We start from the raw sequence: 20,597 nt of genomic DNA on the forward strand, positions 1-20,597 counted from the left end.
ATTAGCTCTCAGATGTAAACAAGTACAGACTCAGACTGCGGTTTCAAAAGCACCTGACCAGACCACCCATCCTTTGAAGTGTTAATTTGGATTAAATATCTTGAGATCCACACCCTGCCCCCGCCCCTTTGTGAGTCTGCGGGTTTTGTCCTTTAAAGGAACAGTTGCAAATTCTAAAATGTTCAAGCTGCAGATGGCAGGCTTGCTATCAGGCAAAAGGAGGCATAAGCCTGTAATTTTTTTGGTCATTAATTTTATGTTATTAAAGAGACAGAAAATAAGGTACCTTAGAACTCCAATGCCGGTGTTATTGTACAGAGGTGGAAAGTCACATGAGACCAGAAAGCGGAATCAGAGTGAGTTACCGATGGGGTATAACGAATTGAGGCCCTTTACTTGCAGGGCGGAAACCAAACAGTTCTTGGACAGCCAAGGGGTAGGAGAAAAGACTGCTGTGAAAACAAAGGGGAAGGAAAGGAAGATTGTCTTGGAGGACAGTAGAATAGAAAGTTTAGGGAAAAAAGTGTGTAGACACCTTATTATTTAACCCACAGACTGGGATGATCTCTGGCATCAAAACTCAGCCCCCCGGGACACAGGATGTATGGCAGGAACATATATGTCATGGCTGTATCCTGATACGTGTATACATGTAATGACTCGTGTGCCCCAGGGCCCTTTTGAGAGGGAACGAGGGTGCTATTAATAATTAATTGAGACAACAGGCATCAACGGGGGTTGTCCTGAGCAAACCTCCCAGTCGCCTGACTGTTCACCTTAGTAATCATGCACCTTTACATCTTTATTTGAAAATGAAATTCATCAAGTAAAACAGACCATCAAAAAGTTTCCAATTTATCTATCTTGTGCTAGCACTGCTTTAGGCCCTGGGGGGTACAGCAGGTATCCAGGGAGACAAATGCCATAAGCCGGAGAAGACAGACAATAATCAAATCATACATTATTAGACGCTACTAGGTTTATATAGAAATACAAGGCAGAGAAGGGATAGAGGGACAGTCAGGGCCTAGAGGAGTGAGGGAAAGGTCATTTTAAATAGTGTGCTCAGGGAAGGTACACATTGGGAGGATCTGTGGTTTCAAGGCTGCCCAGAGCCGAAAGAAATCAAAGACTTAATAAAAGAAGAGAATTATCAGGATTTAAGGAAAGAAGGAATTGTGGCTCATACAGAAGATCGGTCACCAATACTCTCTGCCTCCCCCTACAGAAGAATTTTTCACCCTCATCCTCTTAAAATCAGGCTTGGCCATATGAATTGACATTGGCCAGTGATTTGTGAACAGACGTGACAGGCCTTTCCCAGTCACTGCCTGCTCCCCCGGGCTCTTTTCCCTCTGCTGTCACAGTCACTAAGCAATGTTGAGGTGGTGGCTGCCCCGTTGGCCTGGGTTCCAGGGTAAAGGGCAAGCATGACATAGATCTACCGGTATGACACAGAGCTGTAAGTAGTGAGAAATGATCCTTTGTTGTTTAAGCCCCTGAGATTTGGCACTTGCTTGTTACATAGCATAACCCAGCCCATCCTGACTGATACAGGAGCCCTCACTGAGAAGATGACATCTGAACCGAGACCTGAGGACATGAGAGAACCAACCATGCAGAAATGTGGAGAAAGCGTGTTCCACACAGAGGAACAGCAGCTGCAGAGGTTCTGAAGAGGGAGCCAGATTTCTCAAGGCAATGATGCAGAGGTGTTGCTCCACTCAGACTTCCACGCAGCCTGTGGGGCTGGAGGTATAGGACTTAATCTTGCTCACCCAGTGATGCTGTTCACTCCTCTTTTCCTCTGCAGGGTATGGAGTGGAGTGGCAGGGGTGAGAGGAACAGAAGAGGGTAGGAAGGAACAAAAGATCTGGGCAGGGAGATGCAGCCTACAGAGCGGGGCTCCAGATCCTTGGGCAATATATATTAATATATTAAAAACGGTAGTGTCACCCATGTAGAGAGCCTGTGGGGCCTCGGAAGTCTGACTGTTCTCATAAAGGAGAGGCGTCAGTGCATCCAAATTGTGTTAATCCGTGACCACTGATGACCAAGACATGCCCCCTCCCCACTCACCTTGTTCTTCTTACACCCACGACTTAGAGCCACACAGAACCCAAGGAGCCTCCAACAGATGAACCAAAGCAGTGGGGCCACACGTAGGAGTGTGCCGCGCACCCCGCTGAGAAAGGGGGCAGCTGTTCCCTTTGAGCAACATAAAAGGAGACTGTATGAGCCACACTTCCTTAAATCCTGATAATTCTCTTCTTTTATTAAGTCTTTGATTTCTTTTGGCTCTGTGCAGCCTTGAAACCACAGATCCTCCTAGTTAGCAGTTGCGAGTAAAAGAAAGTCTGAACAAATAAGGTGGAGTGGGCGGCTATTGAGGCTGGTGCATGAGGGAGACAGAATTCTAAATATCAAATCCATTTAGGAAAAACGTGTTAAAGTTGAAAGCTAAAATGTTTCACAGAGATAAAATCCTGCTGCGTATTTATCAACCACAGACGTAGCCGTGGAAGATTCTCTAGAAGAAACCCCCATTAAACATCTGGGTTTCTAAAGGCTAATGGCGCCTCACAGAATGCAACCATTAATCTCAAATCCTCCATGCTAATTGATTGCCTGGCATTACTGAACAAACTATCATCTATAACTCCTAAAGATATAAAAATACTTTTAGGTTTGTAAGAGTCCCAAACATCTGTATGTTAGCTGTTTTCTCTCCAGTTGAAAGAAAATTTAACAAACGGATGCTCTGGTAGATAGGTGACCTTGAAACAATGCATGCAAAAGCCTGGCCATACCCAGCGCCATCCTCCTCCCTTCTTGTCAATTCCTAAAGAAATTCTATTCGTGATGGAAGCAAATTGCGATAAAAAGGGAAATTCCAGGGGTGCCTGGGTGGCTCAGTCGTTAAGCGTCTGCCTTCGGCTCAGGTCATGATCCCGGGGTCCTGGGATCGAGCCCCGCATCGGGCTCCCTGCTCTGCGGGAAGCCTGCTTCTCCCTCTTCCACTCCCTCTGCTTGTGTTCCCTCTCTCGCTGTGTCTCTCTCTGTCAAATAAATAAATAAAATCTTAAAAAAAAAAAAAAGGAAATTCCACTCAATTTAGATAATGCCAAAATCACTGGGGACTGGGGCCCTTGCTGAGAAAAATAAAATGGTCTCAAGGTCTGAGAAGGGAGGAATGCATGGTACAAATGGGTACCAGCAAGACAGGCACTGTGCAGGGATCAACAGCAAAGGTGCCTGGGGGCAAGGCAAAGCAATATATTACAATGCAGTGGGATGAAGCATTCACTTCCTACTCTTTCCAGAATCCATCCTTTGAGCCACTGTTCCTCTCAAGGGGTAAGAGGCATTATTGGCATTTGGGGGAGGATGATTCTTTGTTGTATGGGATTGATCTGTGCCTTATAGGATATTTACATCCTTGACCCTACTCACTAAATACAAGTAGCATTTTCCAATCACTGACACACAAACATCCCCAGACTCTCCCTAGAGTAGACATTACTGTCCCAAGTTGAGAGCCCTACAAATCTGGGCTATGTTAATATAAGAATAAGGTGCGGTTTGAACTTAGCTTGTGAGGGTGCAGGAACTGACTGAGTTATCAAAGATCGCCATGCTGTCCGTATGTAGGCGCATCAGGAAAAGAAAAGCAATTAACTCTATTTGCTGGCAAAGAAATCCCAGATATCCGAAAGGCTGCCAACAGCCACATTATTAGAGAGATAGCTTTGTTGTTGGTAGTAAAGCAAGTTTTCAAAGGAAGTCAACGACTGAAATGAGCTGTGGACGGTGTTCAAAAGAACTGCTGTAGTAAATAACTCAACCCATGTTGTCATTGCTCTTCTGGAAAGGGGAAGGAGGGTTTCTTTGAAAATGAGTTGCAATCTGCTTGATATTTACATGAAAAACGGAGGAGACAAGCCCAGTTTTTAGGCTCATTGGGTTCAAATCAGTTATTGACCAGTTCCTTAACAAGTACATGCTGTGCTACTGGGAGGGTTCTGGGTCAATGGCTGCCTCGGGTGGCAGTTTGAGGAACTCCCCAGCTTTCTCAGTGTCACTGCTGAGGATCTTCCTTCTCTCTTCCACTCTCCCCATTGACCCTTCTCAGCCCCTGTCTTCCTGCCTTACGTCCCCGGGACCAGATCATCTTTGGGGGAGAAGGTGGGAAGGGACAGCTCATCCTGCCATCGTGGGATCCCTTGCCCGCCCCCCTCTCCCCTTGGCTCTGTAATAGCCACTACCATTTATTAGATAAGGACTGTTTGCCAAGCCCTGGGCTAAGGCTTTTTTTGTGTTAATATTAAAGTAGGCCACCAAAGGAAGTTTTAACGATTATTCCTCCAGAGGTTTGTTTTCATTATTTTTCTTGAGAGAATCCCAAACTCATAGAAAACTTGCAAGTACAATACAAAGAACTTTTTTTTTCCCACGAATTATTTGAGAGTAAGTTGCCAGCCTCATGCCCACCACCCCTGATTTTCCTATGAACAAGGACATCCTCTTCCATAACCCAGTGAAACTCTCAAAATCAGGAAGTTTAGTGGGGTACATTATTACCATCTAATCCTCAGCTCCCATTCAGGCGATCCCGGGAACGTTCTTTATAGCAAAAAGATCCAGGTGAAAATCATGTGCTGTGTTTAGTTGTCATGTCTCTCTGGTGCCCTTCAGTGTGGAACAGCCTTGCTCACTCTTCTCTGGGTTCTCATGACCTTGGCACGTCTGAAGAGTATAGGCCAGTCCTTTTGCAGAATGTCCCTCAATTTGGCTTTGTCTGCCACTTCCTCATAATCGGGTTCAGGTGATGCAGCTTTGGCAGGACTATCAGAAAAGTGGCTCAGGGTCTTCCTGTTGCATCTGGTCCCATGGCAACAGGATTTCGATTGGTCCCCTCACTTACGTCACTTGATTGAGGTGATATGTGCCAGGTTTCTCCACGATGAAGTTATTCTTTTTCCATTTGTGACTAATAAGTATTTTAGGGGGAAGTACTCTGAGACTGCAACTATCCTGTTCCTCAACAAACTTTCAATTATTTTATGGATTCATGGTTTTCTGTTTTAATAAATGGTCTGTCATCTGTTACTCTCATTTTATTTTCATGCTCAAGTTGTTCCAGATGTGGCCAGGTGATCCCTTTCAAGCTGGCCTCTACTCCCCCTTGACAAGCCCCCATCAGTATTTGAGCATTCTAGAACAATAAAATATACCAGTCCCATCATGTACTTTCCTGTAACCACCCTGGAATCAGCCATTCTTCAAGGTGGCTAAGTGGTTTGTTGTTGGGCTCCTTATATGGTGGGCCAGTGAATGTCTGTCCACGTGTGGGCCTACGTGTGTCTCATACCACATGTGTCCATATCCTTGGATGCTTTGGCTTATCTACTTCTCTGTTCCTTGTCTTACCGCAGAAGTTCTCAAAGAGAGACCATTTACTGAAACTCTTGTAGATGAGAAAGCCAAAGCTCAGCAAGGTAGTATGCTGTCTAGCTAGTAGGAAGACTAAAGGCAAATCCCCAAATCCCTTCTCCTTTTCTAAAACCACCCACTGTATCACACAACTTTCTTCATCATTAGCAAGTGCAAATATTTTTATGATAGCTACTAATTGAGTTAGTGGGGGTGAGGGGCGTGTGTGTGGAATTAAAGCTAGTAATTTAGTAAAGCTTCTATCAGAGCAGAAAAAGAAAATATAATATTTTGATTTAAAGTATAAAGTTTTAAAGAATAAAACTGGTTGGTGCATAAGGAATTCTGCAAATTATTTGTGTGGGATCTTTCCTAGAACACGTTGAGAGGAAAGTCCTTTGTTTCAGAAGAGCTGAGAGATTCCCATGTTAAGAATTAGGGTTCCCAGAGAGGTACAGAAAGTGAGATCAGGGACTAGGGTTTGGCTCCAATTCTGGCTTCATATTGTCTATTATTAAGTCACTTAGTTTATTTGTTACTCTTTTAAAAAACACAAAGGTGGTGATTTTAATTGAGAGACAAAGAGTCTATAGGATTAGTGTAGGGAATAGAGAAAGACAATGTCTGAACTGTGTAAATGCCCAGCACTGTCTACATTAGGGGTCTTTACTGCATTTGTATTAATAGTTTCAGGGGTAGAATCTAGTGATTCATCACTTGCATTTAATACCCAGTGCTCTCCTTACATCACGTGCCCTCCTGAATGCCCATCACCCAGTTACCCCATCTCCCCACCCCCCTCCCCTCCAGCAACCCTCAGTTTGTTCCCTATAGTTAAGAGTCTCCAATATATGCTTTGTAAATTAATGCTTAAATAATAAGATCTAGTATCAGGACTAATAACTGTGGTAATTTAGTCTCCTTGGGTCGCCATAACAAAATACCATAGACTGGGTGGCCTAAACAACAGAAATTTATTTTCTCAGAGTTCTAGAGACCGGAAGTCTGAGATCACAATGCCGGTATGGCTGGGTTCTGGGAAGGGCTTCCTGGCTTCGAGAAGGCCACCTTCTCATTGTGTCCTCTCATGGTCCTCCCTCAGTTCCTGCACGTGGACAGAGAGAGAGAGACAGAAAAAAAGAGAGATCTCTTCCTCTTTTTATAAAGCCACCGCTCCTATCAGATTTGGCTTCCACCCTTACAATTTCATTTAACCCTAATAACCTCCTAAAAGCCCCATCTCCAAATACAGTCACATTAGGGGTTAGGGCTTCAACATAAGAATTTTGGAGGGCCACACCTCAGTCCATAGCATAGTGATAGGCATAAATGATATTTAAAAACATCTTCTGGAAACTATAATGTGATGAGAAAATAGCTGTGAGCTGTTGGTAACAAAGTCATAGGTACTGCTGCTAATAGGTTTGTTGCCTACATTTATTATGGAAGGAAATGCTTAATTTCTGGTAGAGGTTAGTGAAAATAAAGATATGATTTTTTTCCCCATCCAAATTCACAGCTACTCTGAACCTCTATTCAAAGACCATAGATGAAGAACTCCTGAAACATGCAAATAAGATGTTCTTGTTTTGAGCAAACAAGGGGCATAACCCCAGGATGGTGGGAATCAATTCTGGAATCAGCTAATCCTGCCCATTATCAGTCACCCGAGAGCAGTAGGTGTGGTGAATTGAAGAGACGTTATCTGCTTTTGGCTTTTTTGAATATGTGTTCGAGTATTGGAATGTGTTCTCTCTTGCAGACACCAGTCACCTAAATAGTGAACAAAATGATTCCTGGACCTCTGAGAACTTCTGGCTTGACCCTGGTGTGAAGGGCCAGACGGAGACCAAGGCAGAGGATGATGGGCTTCGGAAATCCCTGGATCGATTCTATGAAATGTTTGGCCATCCCCAGCCAGCCGCTAGAAATCCACTCTCCGCATCGGTCTGCCAGTGCCTGTCTCAGAAAATCAACGAACTGAAGGGCCAGGAGAACCAAAAGTACGCCCTTCGCAGTTTTCAGATGGCCCAGGTCATCTTCAACCGGGACGGCTGCTCCGTCTTACGGAGGCATTCCAAGGACACCCACTTCTACCCACGGGGAGAAGGAGGTGTGTCTCTGGATGATGAAAAGCCCACCCCGGGACTTTCAAAAGACATCATTCGTTTCCTCTTGCAGCAGAAGGTGATGAAAGATCTCTAAGTAGCTCCCGGTGGTAAGAACAGGCAGTGTGGAGGATGGCCCTGTGGCCCACGCTGTCAGGGCCGCACCCACATCCCCTCAGGCCTCTCTGGCCAGCCCTGTGGGTGCAGCCCCCTGTGAGCTGATACCGGAGCCAGGTCAGCCCACATGGAGAGCCTGCAGTGTTTGTGGGCCTGAGAGCCCCTGTGTCCACGCTACCTCCCACCCCACCCCACCCTACCACTCCCTTTGACTTAAGGCCAGCGACTGACTGGTTGGGAGATCCAAAAGCACAGCTTCCTTGTCCCGAGGAAGGAAGGACATGTTCTGAGGCATAATTTACTCTCCAGGACTCCCCTCTGGATCAGGCCAAGACTGGGCCTTCCCACGAAATCACACCTTGCTCAGCTTCTTCTGTCTCCCTGTCCTCCTTCTCCCGTTCACCTACTGGTGTCTCCTGGGAGCTTTTCCTTAATAAAGCTCTTGTACCTGAATCCTTGACTCAAAGTCTGCTTCTAGGAGAACCCAACCTAAGAGAACAGACTTTTTCATTAGATGCGTCTTTTGAAGGATTTAAAGCTCTGTGCCGAATCAAGTATAAGAATCCTACCAAGTTGTAAAACTGAGACCATGTGGTTGAGAATGTATTTCCCAAAATACATTTAAGATTTAAATATGGTTTAAGATGCATCACATATTAATCATACCCTTGCCTCTCCAAAGCCAGAATTCCCTGTTTTATAATACTAACAGGGCGTGGAAGGAACATTTGGACCCTCTAAAATAAGAGCTAAGATTCGCAAATTAAAAAAAAAAAAAAAGAAAGAAAGGCTCTTTGTCTCCACCAGATTGCCAGTGTGAAAGGTGTGAAGAAAACAAATGTGTGCCACCTACTGAAGTCTGTGTAAGCTCCATCAGGCCACGCCAGGCTGACGAGGTACGGCCTTGGCCGTCCGTGGAGGAAGAGAAAAAGGCATCCTTTGCCCAGGTGGATTCCTCCCCGGCATTGTTGCCTTCTGCCTGCCTGCTACCAGCACCCTCGGCACCCTCAGAACAGTTGGCCCCTCACCCCTGTCCTGTCCTTGCTTCGTGGTTTTAAATAGCTGGCCCGGGCTCGTGCCGGCAGGTGCTCCACTCCACGGCCGTGTCCTGAACCCCCATTCGAGACTCAGGGGGTCGAATGACATCACCCGGCACCAAGCTCTCTGAAACTGTCATTGGAGGCCTCCTGCTGATCCCTGCCTTGACAGCCCTTCCCATACATGACATTGACGGAAGGAGGTCCGTCTTTCTTTCGGGGGAAACCGAGAAGCTGGCAACCCTGTGCAGATAGATTTTGAGAAACTGGAGGTGAAATTTGGTTGGCCTAAGACTCCAGAAGCTTGCCAGAAAGCGGATTTTGCAAATAGATCGGCTTCCAAGTGTCCATGAAGAGTGAGGGAGCCCTCTCAGGCAGGTCTCTTGGGAACGCTCGGCTGCGGAGAGGAGACTTCTAAAGGTCAGCAATTCCATACTGAGGCTTCCAGTTCTGAGACGATCAGAGGTAAGAAACAGTGTTTCACGCTGAAGTGCAGAAACACCACTGGAAGGAGACCCAAATGGTAGGAAATAGGAAAGGAGTAGGTCTTTCAGAGATACTTGAGGAAACAAGACTCCAGGTTTTTCTCTGACAAGCAATCATGTGACTCTCTCCCCAGGGGCTTCTCCTATTCAACTGGCCCTGAAATAATCGGGAAACCGGGGGGACTTATCATGGAACATGTGCAGGTTGAATTTTAAGGTCCGGTAGTTTTATTGTTTTTTAGTGTGGAGCCAGTTAATGGATGACTCTGAAGACTGCTGTGGTTTTTAGTATTATTCAGTCGCTGAAAGAAATATTGGAGATTAGTTTCCATGGCCACTAACAGGAGGAGACTGGATTATTTTCTACTGTTCTTAAAGAACAGAAGATGGAAGCTACTTCTGTTTGGCAGAGAGATTTTAGTTATCAGTGATTTTGTAACCTTTTTTATTCTGGGTGCTGAGGGTGCTCAGCAGGAGGCAGACTCTGAGACCAAAGAATTTAGAAATCTAAAAGCCAGAATCACCTTAGGGTTAAAAAAAGAAGAAGAAGAAGAAGAAGAAGAAGAAGAAGAAGAAAAGAGTGTGCTGTGTGTTTGCTTACATCTGAGTAAGTGCTTGTGACAGGTCAGTACAATTTGATTCCCTGCAATCTCGCTCTCTAATTTGATCTTCGTGAGGTTTGGATGGCATTTTCCATTTATCTCTGTTTACCTTTAATAAAAACTAAGAGATAAGGATATTAAGGCCCTGGCTTTTGGCATTATCGTCCGTTTCTGCCCCGCAGATCACTTCACCAACGTCTTATCATCCCGTGAGCATTCTGACTGTTCTGTGATATCCTCTGCGGCCCTTTCCAGCAGTCTCCATGAGGGGGATTTGCCTGCAGGAACATCAGAACTCTGAAGAAGAGAAATTGTTACCAGTGTTTTAAGTTTGTATGGCGGCTACTCACTCCATTAGTCATTGCTTTGCATGACCTGCGTGAGTACATGCCACAGATCTTAGTACCAGTCATTAGCACAAAACAATACGGAGATACTTTTAAGACTTTTCATTGAATCACACCTATCACACAGAAAAGTATTTCTAAGTGAACCCCTTGATGATTTTCACAAACTGAACCCACCCGTGCGCCCAGCATCCAGCTCAAGCGACAGAGATCACCAGCCAACCCAGGCGGCTCCCTTCTGAGTGAGGACTTTCATCTGGAGAACAGATGAGAATGGTTTGCTCAGACCCTTTGTTTCTCAAACTGCTGACACCATACCGTAGGCACCACATGGAAAAACAATGTTTCTTTTCACTGTTATCTCTTCGGTTTAATATGCTAGAAAAATATATAACTGCTGCATCTAATCTGTGCTTTTACAGATAGCATGGAGGATAAGCCTAATATAAATATTTAAAATTTAAAAGTGAACTGAATTAGGGGGGTCTGGGTGTCTCAGTCGGTTAAGCGTCTGACTCCTGATTTCAGCTCAGGTCTTGATCTCAGGGCGGTAATATCGAGCCCTGTGTTGGGCTCTGTGTTCAGCAGAGTCTGCTTGAGATTCTCTATCCCTCTCCCTCTTCCCCTACCTGCCCCCTCGCATGCACTCTAAATAAATAAATAAATAAATAAATAAATAATCTTTTAAAATTTATTTATTTATTTATTTATTTTTAAGATTTTATTTATTTATTTGACAGAGAGAGAGAGATCGTGAGAGCAGGAACACAAGCAGGGGGAGTGGGAGAGGGGGAAGCAGGCTTCCTGCTGAGCAGGGAGCCTGATGTGGGACTCGATCCCAGGACCCTGGGATCATGACCTGAACCAAAGGCAAACGCTTAACAACTGAGCCACCCAGGCGTCCATAACTAATCTTTTTTTAAAAAGTGAATTGAATTAGCAAAAAAGTTAACAGTGCAGACAACGTATAGATATGTCAAAAATTACACAGCTGGTGTACCAGAAAATGACTGAAATCTGGAAGACAATGGGATAGATAATCTATCCTACCTTATAGTATTCCACCATATCTCTCCTGGAACACTGCAAGAAACTTCTATCAGATCAAGCCACATCTTCCTTTGCCTGTCTTTGCCCTGCACCCATGTCGCAAATCCTTTTAAAAAGCAAAACACAGCAAATTAAAGAGAAGGGACTAGCCTTGTCAAATATGAAAACATTTTTAACTCTACAGTAACTCAAGCAGCAACAAAAGTAGACAAATCCAAGAAAAAGAGTTCGGCCCATAGATATAAATGCACATGGAAATTGAGAATTTGATGAAGGTAGCATTTCAAATTTGTAAGGAGAAGGTGGAATTTTTAGCAGATGGTTTTAGAGTAATTGGCTCCCCAACGGGGGGAGGAGAATATTCTTCACCTCACTCTTGATATCCAAATGAATTTTAGATGGATTAAAAATAAAAAGATAAAATCATAAAAATGCTAGAATAAAAAGTGAACGATGTAGATACATTCATGTGCACCAGTCGCGCCAGCAGGCCCGGTGTCTCCCAGGCCTCCCTGCAATGGCAGATGGTGATCTAGGGCATCCCCCTGTATCTACCCAATGATATCCATGTAGGCATCACATGCAGGGATCCAGTGGGAGCTTAAGCAAAACCAGAACAAAGTAGACCAAAACAGCATTGCAAGGGCTCAGAAAACTGTCACTGAAACTATAGACTACAAAAGTAAACCTTAAAAAAAAATCCAAAGCCCAAACAGGGTGGCTGCCTACTAAAATAGAAGATTTATATAAGATTAAGAGTCTCCTAACATAATATGCAAAATGCCCAGGATACAGTAAAAAAAAAATCACTTGTCATACCAAGAACCAGGAAAATCACAATGTGAGTGAGAAAAGATAGTCAACTGACACCAATAGTGAGATGAATCAGATGTTGGAACTATCTGGCAGAGATTTTAAAGCAGTTACCATAAAATGGTTTCAGCAAGTAATTATGAAATCCCTTGAAACATATGAAGAAATATAAAACCTCATCAAAGAAATAGAAGTTACAAAAAAGAACCAAGTGGAAATTATAGAACTGAAAAGCAGAGCCACCAAAATTAAAAAAGAAAAAAAAAACCTCATTGGATGGGTTCAATGGTAGAGTGGAGATGACAGAAGATGGAATCGCTGAATTGAGAACAGTTCAATCAAATTTACTCAATCTCACAAACAAGAGAACAGGGAGTGGGGGGAGAAAGGAATCTGTGGCACAGTAACAAAAGATATTGACATTGATATCATCAGAATCCCAGAAGGAGACAAAAAAGATTGTGGGGCTTAACAAATATTCAAAGAAATAATGGCTGAAAACTTCCATTTGGTGAAAAACAAAACCTACAGACTCAAGAGCTAATATGAATCTGAACTAGGATAAATCTAAAGAAATCCTCATCAAAACACAGCATAATTAAACTTCTGGAAACTAAAGAAAAAAATCTTAAGAGCAACCAGAGAGAAATGATGCACATCTTAGTTACAGGCAAACACCAATTCGAATGACAGCAGATTTCTCTTTTGAAATCATGGAGGCCAGAAGAAAGTGGCACAACATTTTTCAAGGGTTGAAAGAAAGAAAGAAACAAACTTGCAACCGTGTCTTCCCCAAGCTTGTCCTGTAGTTCTGATTTCCCATGGGACATTCTACTCAGATGTGTTCTTGTCACCATAAACAAAATGTATAAAAAGTCAAGTGTATCCTCTTTCCCACAGGCTAATAATACTCCCATTTGATATATGTAATCCATCAATGGCATTAACATTTGCTAAGTCACTCAGGCTTGAAAAAATTTGGATTCATCATGACTTCTGCTTCTAAACATTCCACTATAGCATGCCAGTGGTCCTTAAGAGCTGAGACCTGGGAGGCCCTGCCTGGGTATGAATCTTGACTCTATCATTTATTGGCATATGCCCTTGGGCATGTTATTTGCTCTTACTGTGTCTCAGTTTCCTCATCTGTAAAACAGAATTAACCATCGTACCTAGTTCAGGATGGTCAAATGAGTTCATATTTGTATGGTGTTTAGAATAGCACCTGGCAGTTAGTGTTGGTTTTTTTGGAGATTTTTTTTGGGGGGGGGGTTGCTTAAAAATGGAAATTCTTACATCTGCTGCTTCTTTCTCTTCCTCCTGCCATTACCTGCCCCGAGCTTTTATCTCCTTAAGGCCCTCCTTAAGGTTCCTGCTTCCAGCCATTCCCATGCACTGTTACTACCATATTGGTCTTCCTAAATCTAGTCAGTACTAGATCCCATTCTACCATTCCCCTCACCCCCCAGAAACTTCCCAAGCTCCTTAACACCAACAGGGTGAAGCACAAACCCAGGCCCATGCTATTCTAATCTGTGTTCTTCCCTCTTCTCAGTCCTCAAACCTTATGCCCGAGCTCCATGGCCTCCAAAACATCCCATCCCTTCTCTAGCCCCCATGATTCTACCCAACCTCTCATTTATGCTCTAATCTTACATAGGAGGACCCTCCTGTAGCTATGAATGTGTGTACATCTTCTTTCCCCAAAGAGATGGAAAGTTCCTAAAGGCTAGGGAGCTTATCTTAGCCAGGCTAGGCACAGACCAGTCCTGGGTAAATACCGATTATGACATGAGCTCGTTCTGTGGGTCCCATCTTCTCTTCAGCCTCCTGGTAGAGGGAGCTTGACAACTCTTTCTCTTTCCTGCAACTGAAACCATATAATTGCAAAGCAGGAGTAAGGGGTGGGGGAAAGTAGGAGGTGGCTTTGGCCCTTCTGGGAAACCTCATGGCGGAAGGAAGAGTCCGACTGGAGCTGGCAGAGGCACAATGCTGCCATTAACAAGCAGGATGTCTAGTGAGGCTCATCTAACTCCTCCAGGCCTCATTTCCATCTGCAGAATGAGGACATCAGCAAAGCTCCAAGTCCCCCTCAGACTCGAACATTCTGTGACAAATCTCCACGAGAGTGGATTCAGGAAACTGATTTTCAAATTGATTGAGCGGTGTGGCGTTACTGCATGGAGAATTAAACTACTGTTCAGAGCAATTCATTTCCTGAGTTTAGCCTACCGGCCAGTGTTCATTAACCACCATTTACTCTGAGGTACCCTGTGTTGAGTCCTGTGGAGACACAGAAGTGGTATCTCACAGGAAACCTTGGCGTCAAGGAGTTTATTATATAATCAGAATTTATTATATAATAAAAGCTCACCAAGCTCATGATGCAGCAAATTACTTTGTTTACCCACGACTTCTGTAAAATAAAGTTTTACCTGAACCCTAATCCCTGTGTGAACTATGTATTATTCTGCGTGTCATTTCTATAGTAGTTTATGTGAAACACACACCTATTATACATATGCTATACATGTCGATATAAACCTATGAAATGTACTGAAGACGTACCTATTTAAAATATCTCCCTTGACAGACTAGATTTCTTTTTAACTTTTTAGTAAACCAAATGATGGCGATCTTCAACCTTTCACAAATGTAGAGAGCACTGTGCTATGTGCCCATCACCTAGCTTCAACAGCCACCAGCCTCCTGCACTCTTTTTCATTAATCCCCCCTGCCCCCAGCCTTTCTGCATGTGTGCTAAAGCATTGCTTCTTCAGCTGTCAGCGGTGAAGGGCCTTTTTGTATAATGTCCATTCCGTCCTGGCCCACTCCAGCACACAGCTCATGCTCACGGCACATGCAGCTCACCGTGCAAGTTCAACAACACTGGGACCGGGCTCTTCCCTGGCCAATGACACACTAATCCCTGCTTGGGTGCCACGACAATGCAAAGTGTCATAACAGTTTCTAAACCCTAACTGTTAATATCTGCACTTACCACAGACCAACAGCACACAATTTGTAAATAGGCATTGATCCACAGGCCATACTTTGAGGAGTATGATGCTAGAGTATTTTATTTTATTATTTTTTAAAAGATTTTATTTATTTATTTGTCAGAGAGAGCGAGTGAGCGTGCACGCACAAGCAGGGGGAGAGGCAGAGGCAGAGGGAGAAGCAGGCTCCCTGCTGAGCAGGGAACCTGATGTGGGGCTCGATCTCAGGACCCTAGGATCATGACCTGAGCCAAAGGCAGACGCTTAACTGACTGAGCCACCCGGGCGTCCCAATGCTAGAGTATTTTAAAACAAATCCAAGACATTCTTATATTTCACCTGTGAACGGAGCATCTGTCGCTAATGGATAAGGACTCGGCAGAACAAAACAAAACAAAGCACCACCTGACCGTGAATACCTGAAGATAATCATCCATAACTCCTTAATGTTATCTGATACTCAGTCCATGTTCAGTTTTTCCCAATTGTCTCAAAAATGCCTTCTTAGAGCTGTTTGATTTGAATCAGGATTTAAACAAGGATCTACCATTGCATTTGTATCTCTTAAACCTCTTTCAATCTGCACTAGCTGCTCTCCTGTAAAAACTGGAATTACTCTCCAAATAAATTTGTTTATCATTAAACCACAAAAGTTTTCCTGACTCATCATGTTTCCTGTGGGTTTTTCCAGCATCTGTTATAGTATGAACATGGGAAGCGCTTCGAAGTGAGTGACCTCTACTCTCCCCCTAAAAATCCATGATCTGTGCATGTTATGACCACATTTCCCACTCCCCAGACTTGTTTTCGTGGCTACACAATTATTTAGATTACTGCATACATAAAAGTGCCAGTCATTCTCACTGTCTGATCTCTGATTTTCTTTGTCTTCAGTGGGACCACTCATAAAGCAGACACTTATGGACACTATTAAATGAGCCATGCATATTCTTGGCCTTGACATGCCCAAAGCAGTGTTTACCAGGTACATTCACCCCTTTGGGGAACCTATGCACACATATAGTGGCTTGAGACACTCTTTGATTATTTGATTTGGACCAAATCTATCTGTGGGCTTCACACAATGACATCTTTTTCCAGACACACTTTCCCTATCACTAAGGATGCAGAAACTCAAGTAGCTTTGGCTCTTCACCGACCAATACTTCATGTAGAATCATAGACTTTGAACAGTAATTTACATACTTACCTAACAGTAAGGGAAACTTAGCAATTATGCAGTCAAGCCCTCTGCAGGGAGGGAGGTAAAGATCCCTTTGTCTAGTTATCTAGATGACCCCCTCCCCGACAAGAACCCAGGTGTCCAACCTCCAGGGTGACTCTGTATACTAGGGGATGTCACTTTCTGTGCCAGTCAGAGTTCTGCACTGCACACAACAGAAGTGGACTCTAGCTGACTTTAGGAGAAGGTGAATGGGTGCCAAATGGAATTGACCAGAAGTCTGGATAATCAGGTTTTTGAAAACAGGCAGATCTGAAGGAGGCTAGGCAGGAGGAACGCAGCTGAGGTCATGCTACAGGGATAGTCTGGTTGGAATGTTCCTAACTCTGGCCCTTCTGCTCTCTGGCTGTTGAATACCACTGCAGCTAGGGCCAGGAGCCTAGGTGCCACTGCTGCATTAAATTCTAAGCTGTCCCTGCATCTAAATTAAGTCCTGCGTGGGAACATCTGATTTGCTGAGGCTAGATCATGTGGCTGTCCTCTAGCAGCCGGGGGTCAGGGAAAGGGCCATCTGGTTTGGCTCCCTTCTATAGTAGGGGGGTGAATCCTGCTTCTCACCATTTCCCACATCATAGAGAAAAGGGAATTAGGATGCTAAGCATTCCCCATAACAGCAAATGACCTGCCCATCTCTCCACTTGAACTTCTGTTAGTGTATAGACATAGACAACAGTAGTTACTTTATTTCAACAAAATATGGAGGTATTTCCCAACCCCCAAAATGGATTACATCAACAGAATAGTACTCTTTTTTTTTAAAGATTTATGTATTTATTTTAGGGGGGTGGGCAGAGCACGAGCAGGGGGAAGGCAGAGGGAGAGGGAGAGAGAGAATCCCCAAGCTGCCCCCCCCCCCCCCCCCCCCCCCCCCCCCCCCGCCTGATGCAGGGCTCAGTCCCCGGACCCTGAGATCATGACCTGAGCTGAAATCAAGAGTCGGCCGCTTAATCGACTGAGCCACCCAGGCGCCCCTAAGCAGCACCCCTTAAGCACCGAGTTTGCAAAGGCTTTAACCTCATTGAAGAGCTAACAGTTTCTTCTGTGTCTTGGTGTTTCAGTGATTGTCTCCTGGCCTAATCTCTGGGGGAAAACCAAAGATCGATCTGTCCCCTTGACTTTCACTCAGATGCTCAGTGTAAGCACAGGGTCTTCCAGGCCCATTAAAACCTCTTCTCCAAGGGTTCCATTAGTGACTGGACTTGCACTTGAAAGTATTCCATGCTGCTACAGATCAGGCTGGGCAGAGATGAACGGGGCCATAGGAGATTTGTTGCCACGGCCAGGATTCTGCCTCTGTTCCCTCATTGTATTTCTGATGGCTCTCAAATTCCCTAATGGGAGGAGGTGGTGTGCGTGGTTAAGTAATGTGAAGCCAGGGCTGACCCCGTGACTGCTGTTCCCAAAGGCACAGAATTTCTGTTACTAGGAAAAGATGCCCTTGAGTTTTCTGGGCTGAGGTAAGAGAGTTTGGCAGGCCCTGTCTTCTCTGCATTCTGATTGCCTTCACGGATTACAAGACGGAAAATAATGAGCCAGAAGGACCTTTAGAGCATTTGTTCACTGCCTGTGTGGCTTAGTTTAGGTCCCCTCAGAAACAGACTCTGGGGCACAAATTCAAGTGCAAGTAGTTTATTTGAGTGGGAGAGCGGGGAGCTGAGATGGGAGAAAAGGAGGCCAATAAGAGGTACATCACCCAGCAAGTTGCTCCCGTGGGCAACTGGAGCTCAATCCCCCTTCAGAACTCAGGGCGCCAGGGCAGAACGTAAGCCTCAGAGTTATCCTGCACGAGGAGTGAGAGAGCGAGGGCATGTGAGCACCAGCTCCCATCAGTCTTTTGTCAAAGGCCGCACCCGGGGAGGCACTCATACTCCAGCACGTCTGGCCTGCTGTGTGTATGGGCAGAGGGGACGCCAGGCACCACACAGAGCCCTCAGGTAAAGAGGCACATGCTGGTGATTGGAAGTCACGTCGGTTATACGTGCAATGTCAAGGCCCAAGGAGAGAGAATATATGCAGGCTGGGCATCTACAGCATCTGCTACTCTGTGTTCTCTCATCCTCCAGACTTGTGGACAAACTTTCTGTTCCCCACCCATCAAAGCCCAGAGGAAACCTTCCCAGAATCAAGTAGGAGGTGCCACCCCCAAACCAAATCTCAGTACAGACTGGTGCAGATTGCTAATTTCACTGTTTGCTATTCAGTAGCTCTCCACCCATGTGGTAGGATCACCCCACATCTGGTCCTCTTTAGCCCAGCCTGGTAACATGTCGGCAGCTCAGACTGACCACAGCCCTGTAACAATTCAATAAACTTGACAGACTGACACTTCCTTCCATTCAGTAAACATCTGATTGGATATTTGGAAATGCTGCCATCCACAGCCAATGTACTTTCAGTGGGTTCTTGTCAGCTTTGATGTTTTGGAGAGATTTACAAATTTGCTAAGCATAACGAGTTTTGGGTATGTAGAGAACTGTGATTCCGAAAAATATAGTATTGCTCATTTCTAGGGGAAGAAGTCAGGTTCCTCAGGACTATGAATAGCATTTGCGTAAACTGTGGGTCAGCCAGCTGTGAGTTGACAACTTGGCAATGTCTGGGAGAAAGGCTAGGACTTCCGTGAAAGCAGAAACATTTCCTCAGTTGCTGTCTGGTGTATGAACATACTACCAAGGTTTACTGAAGGGGCGCCTGGGTGGCTCAGTCAGTTAAGCGTCCGCCTCTTGGTTTCCACTCAGGTCATGATCTCAGGGTCGTGGGATCGAGCCCCGCGTCAAGCTCCACATCAAGCTGCAGGCTCAGCGTGGAGTCTGCTTGAGAGATTCTCTCCCTCTCTCCCTCTGCTCCTACCCCCGCTCATGCTCACTCTCTCTCTCCTCTCAAATAAATAAATACATATATCTTAAAAAAAAAAAAAAGCTTTACTGAATGAGTTGAGAGACCACCTGACGCTTGTCATGTGATCTTGTGCTAATGAAGTTATCTATAGCTTGAAGTCTAATGTCTTTCTGGTTTTCATCATTGATTTTTTTTCTTTTTTCAATCTGAGTATCAGTCTTTAGTGGAGAATGAGAGACCTCAGAATCAGATGGCTCTATCAAAAAGGACCTTAATAGATCACAGGACAATTTCTCTGCCTTCAGGCAATACCACACTTAAAAAACCATTCCTGACAGGATGCTGCTTGCCCAGCGTCTGAACACTCTCCCAAAGAAGTGGGAGAAATGCCACAGCCTACCTGTTCTCAGTGTCTTTCCTTAATAAACTCTGGGTCTATCCTTGCTTGAATTTCAGCTTCAAATTTTAAACAAATGTCTTGATCTCCTAAGTTCTACAAAGGTTTATTCTGCAAAACATCCCAGGTGACCTATGACCATCCTAGGCAAGGTGACAATATGTAATTATAGGAAGTCAAAAGTAGTATTTGGGGAATTTAGTCTTCTAGGGAATCAGTGAAAAACACATGTAGGACTTGCTTTGAAATGCATCAACAAATAAGATGGAGTGATGGATGGACAGATGGATAGACATGAGTTAAACAAGTATATAGTATAGTAAATGTACAGTAAATGTTTTATATATCGTGAAGTAAATGTTAATGGTAGAGTAAATGTGAATGGTAAAGTGGTGGGTATATAGGTCTTATTTGTAAATTTTTATCAAGTCTTCTGTATGTTTGAAAATTTTCATAACAAAATGTTGGGAAAATATATGCAGGCTATGTTTTGGGTGTTTAAATGTCTACCCACATACTTTTATTTATAACTTGGAGTTTTAAATAACCACAAACTCTCCTGAAGACAATCTGTTTTCTTAATTGAAAACATACTTGAATATAAGAGATAACTTTATTGGCTCTTAATGGGTAGAACTAATTAAACAATCAATAGATTGTTCATAAGTACCTCCAAATTGCTCTGGGAGTTATCAATATATATAGATATGATCCTCATCTTCAAAAAACTTAAATTCAAATTGGGAAAATTCTTTTTATTTTGATCTATCTAGATATCTATCTCATATACCTGAACGCTGGTTATACCTAATCTATATCATCAGCATCATCAACACCAGCATTTTTCTCCCCAGATCATACAACTTACATTTATACCATCAGCATTAGCCATGTCATGTATGTCATCTACACCTATGTTCAAAGCGATAGCATTTACATCTCCTCTTACATCATCTCCTCCGTCTGTCTTTACATATTCTTTACCAACATCTATGTTTGTATCTATATTACCTACAGCTACACTTTCTTGTTCATCATCTGCATCGTCTCCATCTATGCTCACATCCACATCAATGTCTACCTGACGTTTACATCTACATTGTCTAAGTCGGTGGTTCTCAACCAGGA

At 44.1% G+C, this 20,597-nt stretch overlaps 1 protein-coding gene across 4 annotated transcripts in view; it reads left to right on the top strand.

Annotated features, from left to right (window-relative positions):
- Positions 1–9,893, top strand: part of SHLD1 (shieldin complex subunit 1) — a 78,345-nt gene extending 68,452 nt beyond the window's left edge. For all 4 annotated transcript variants that reach the window (XM_032419365.1, XM_032419364.1, XM_032419367.1 and 1 more), the window contains exon 3: positions 7,196–9,893. In XM_032419365.1, the coding sequence (XP_032275256.1) occupies positions 7,196–7,638 (443 nt within the window). In that variant the 3' untranslated portion in view covers positions 7,639–9,893. The remainder of the gene's footprint in view (positions 1–7,195) is intronic.
- The last annotated feature ends 10,704 nt before the right edge of the window (positions 9,894–20,597 follow it).

This window comes from Phoca vitulina, unplaced genomic scaffold (genome assembly GCF_004348235.1).
Source record: "Phoca vitulina isolate PV1807 unplaced genomic scaffold, GSC_HSeal_1.0 scaffold22, whole genome shotgun sequence".
Lineage (NCBI taxonomy): Eukaryota > Metazoa > Chordata > Mammalia > Carnivora > Phocidae > Phoca > Phoca vitulina.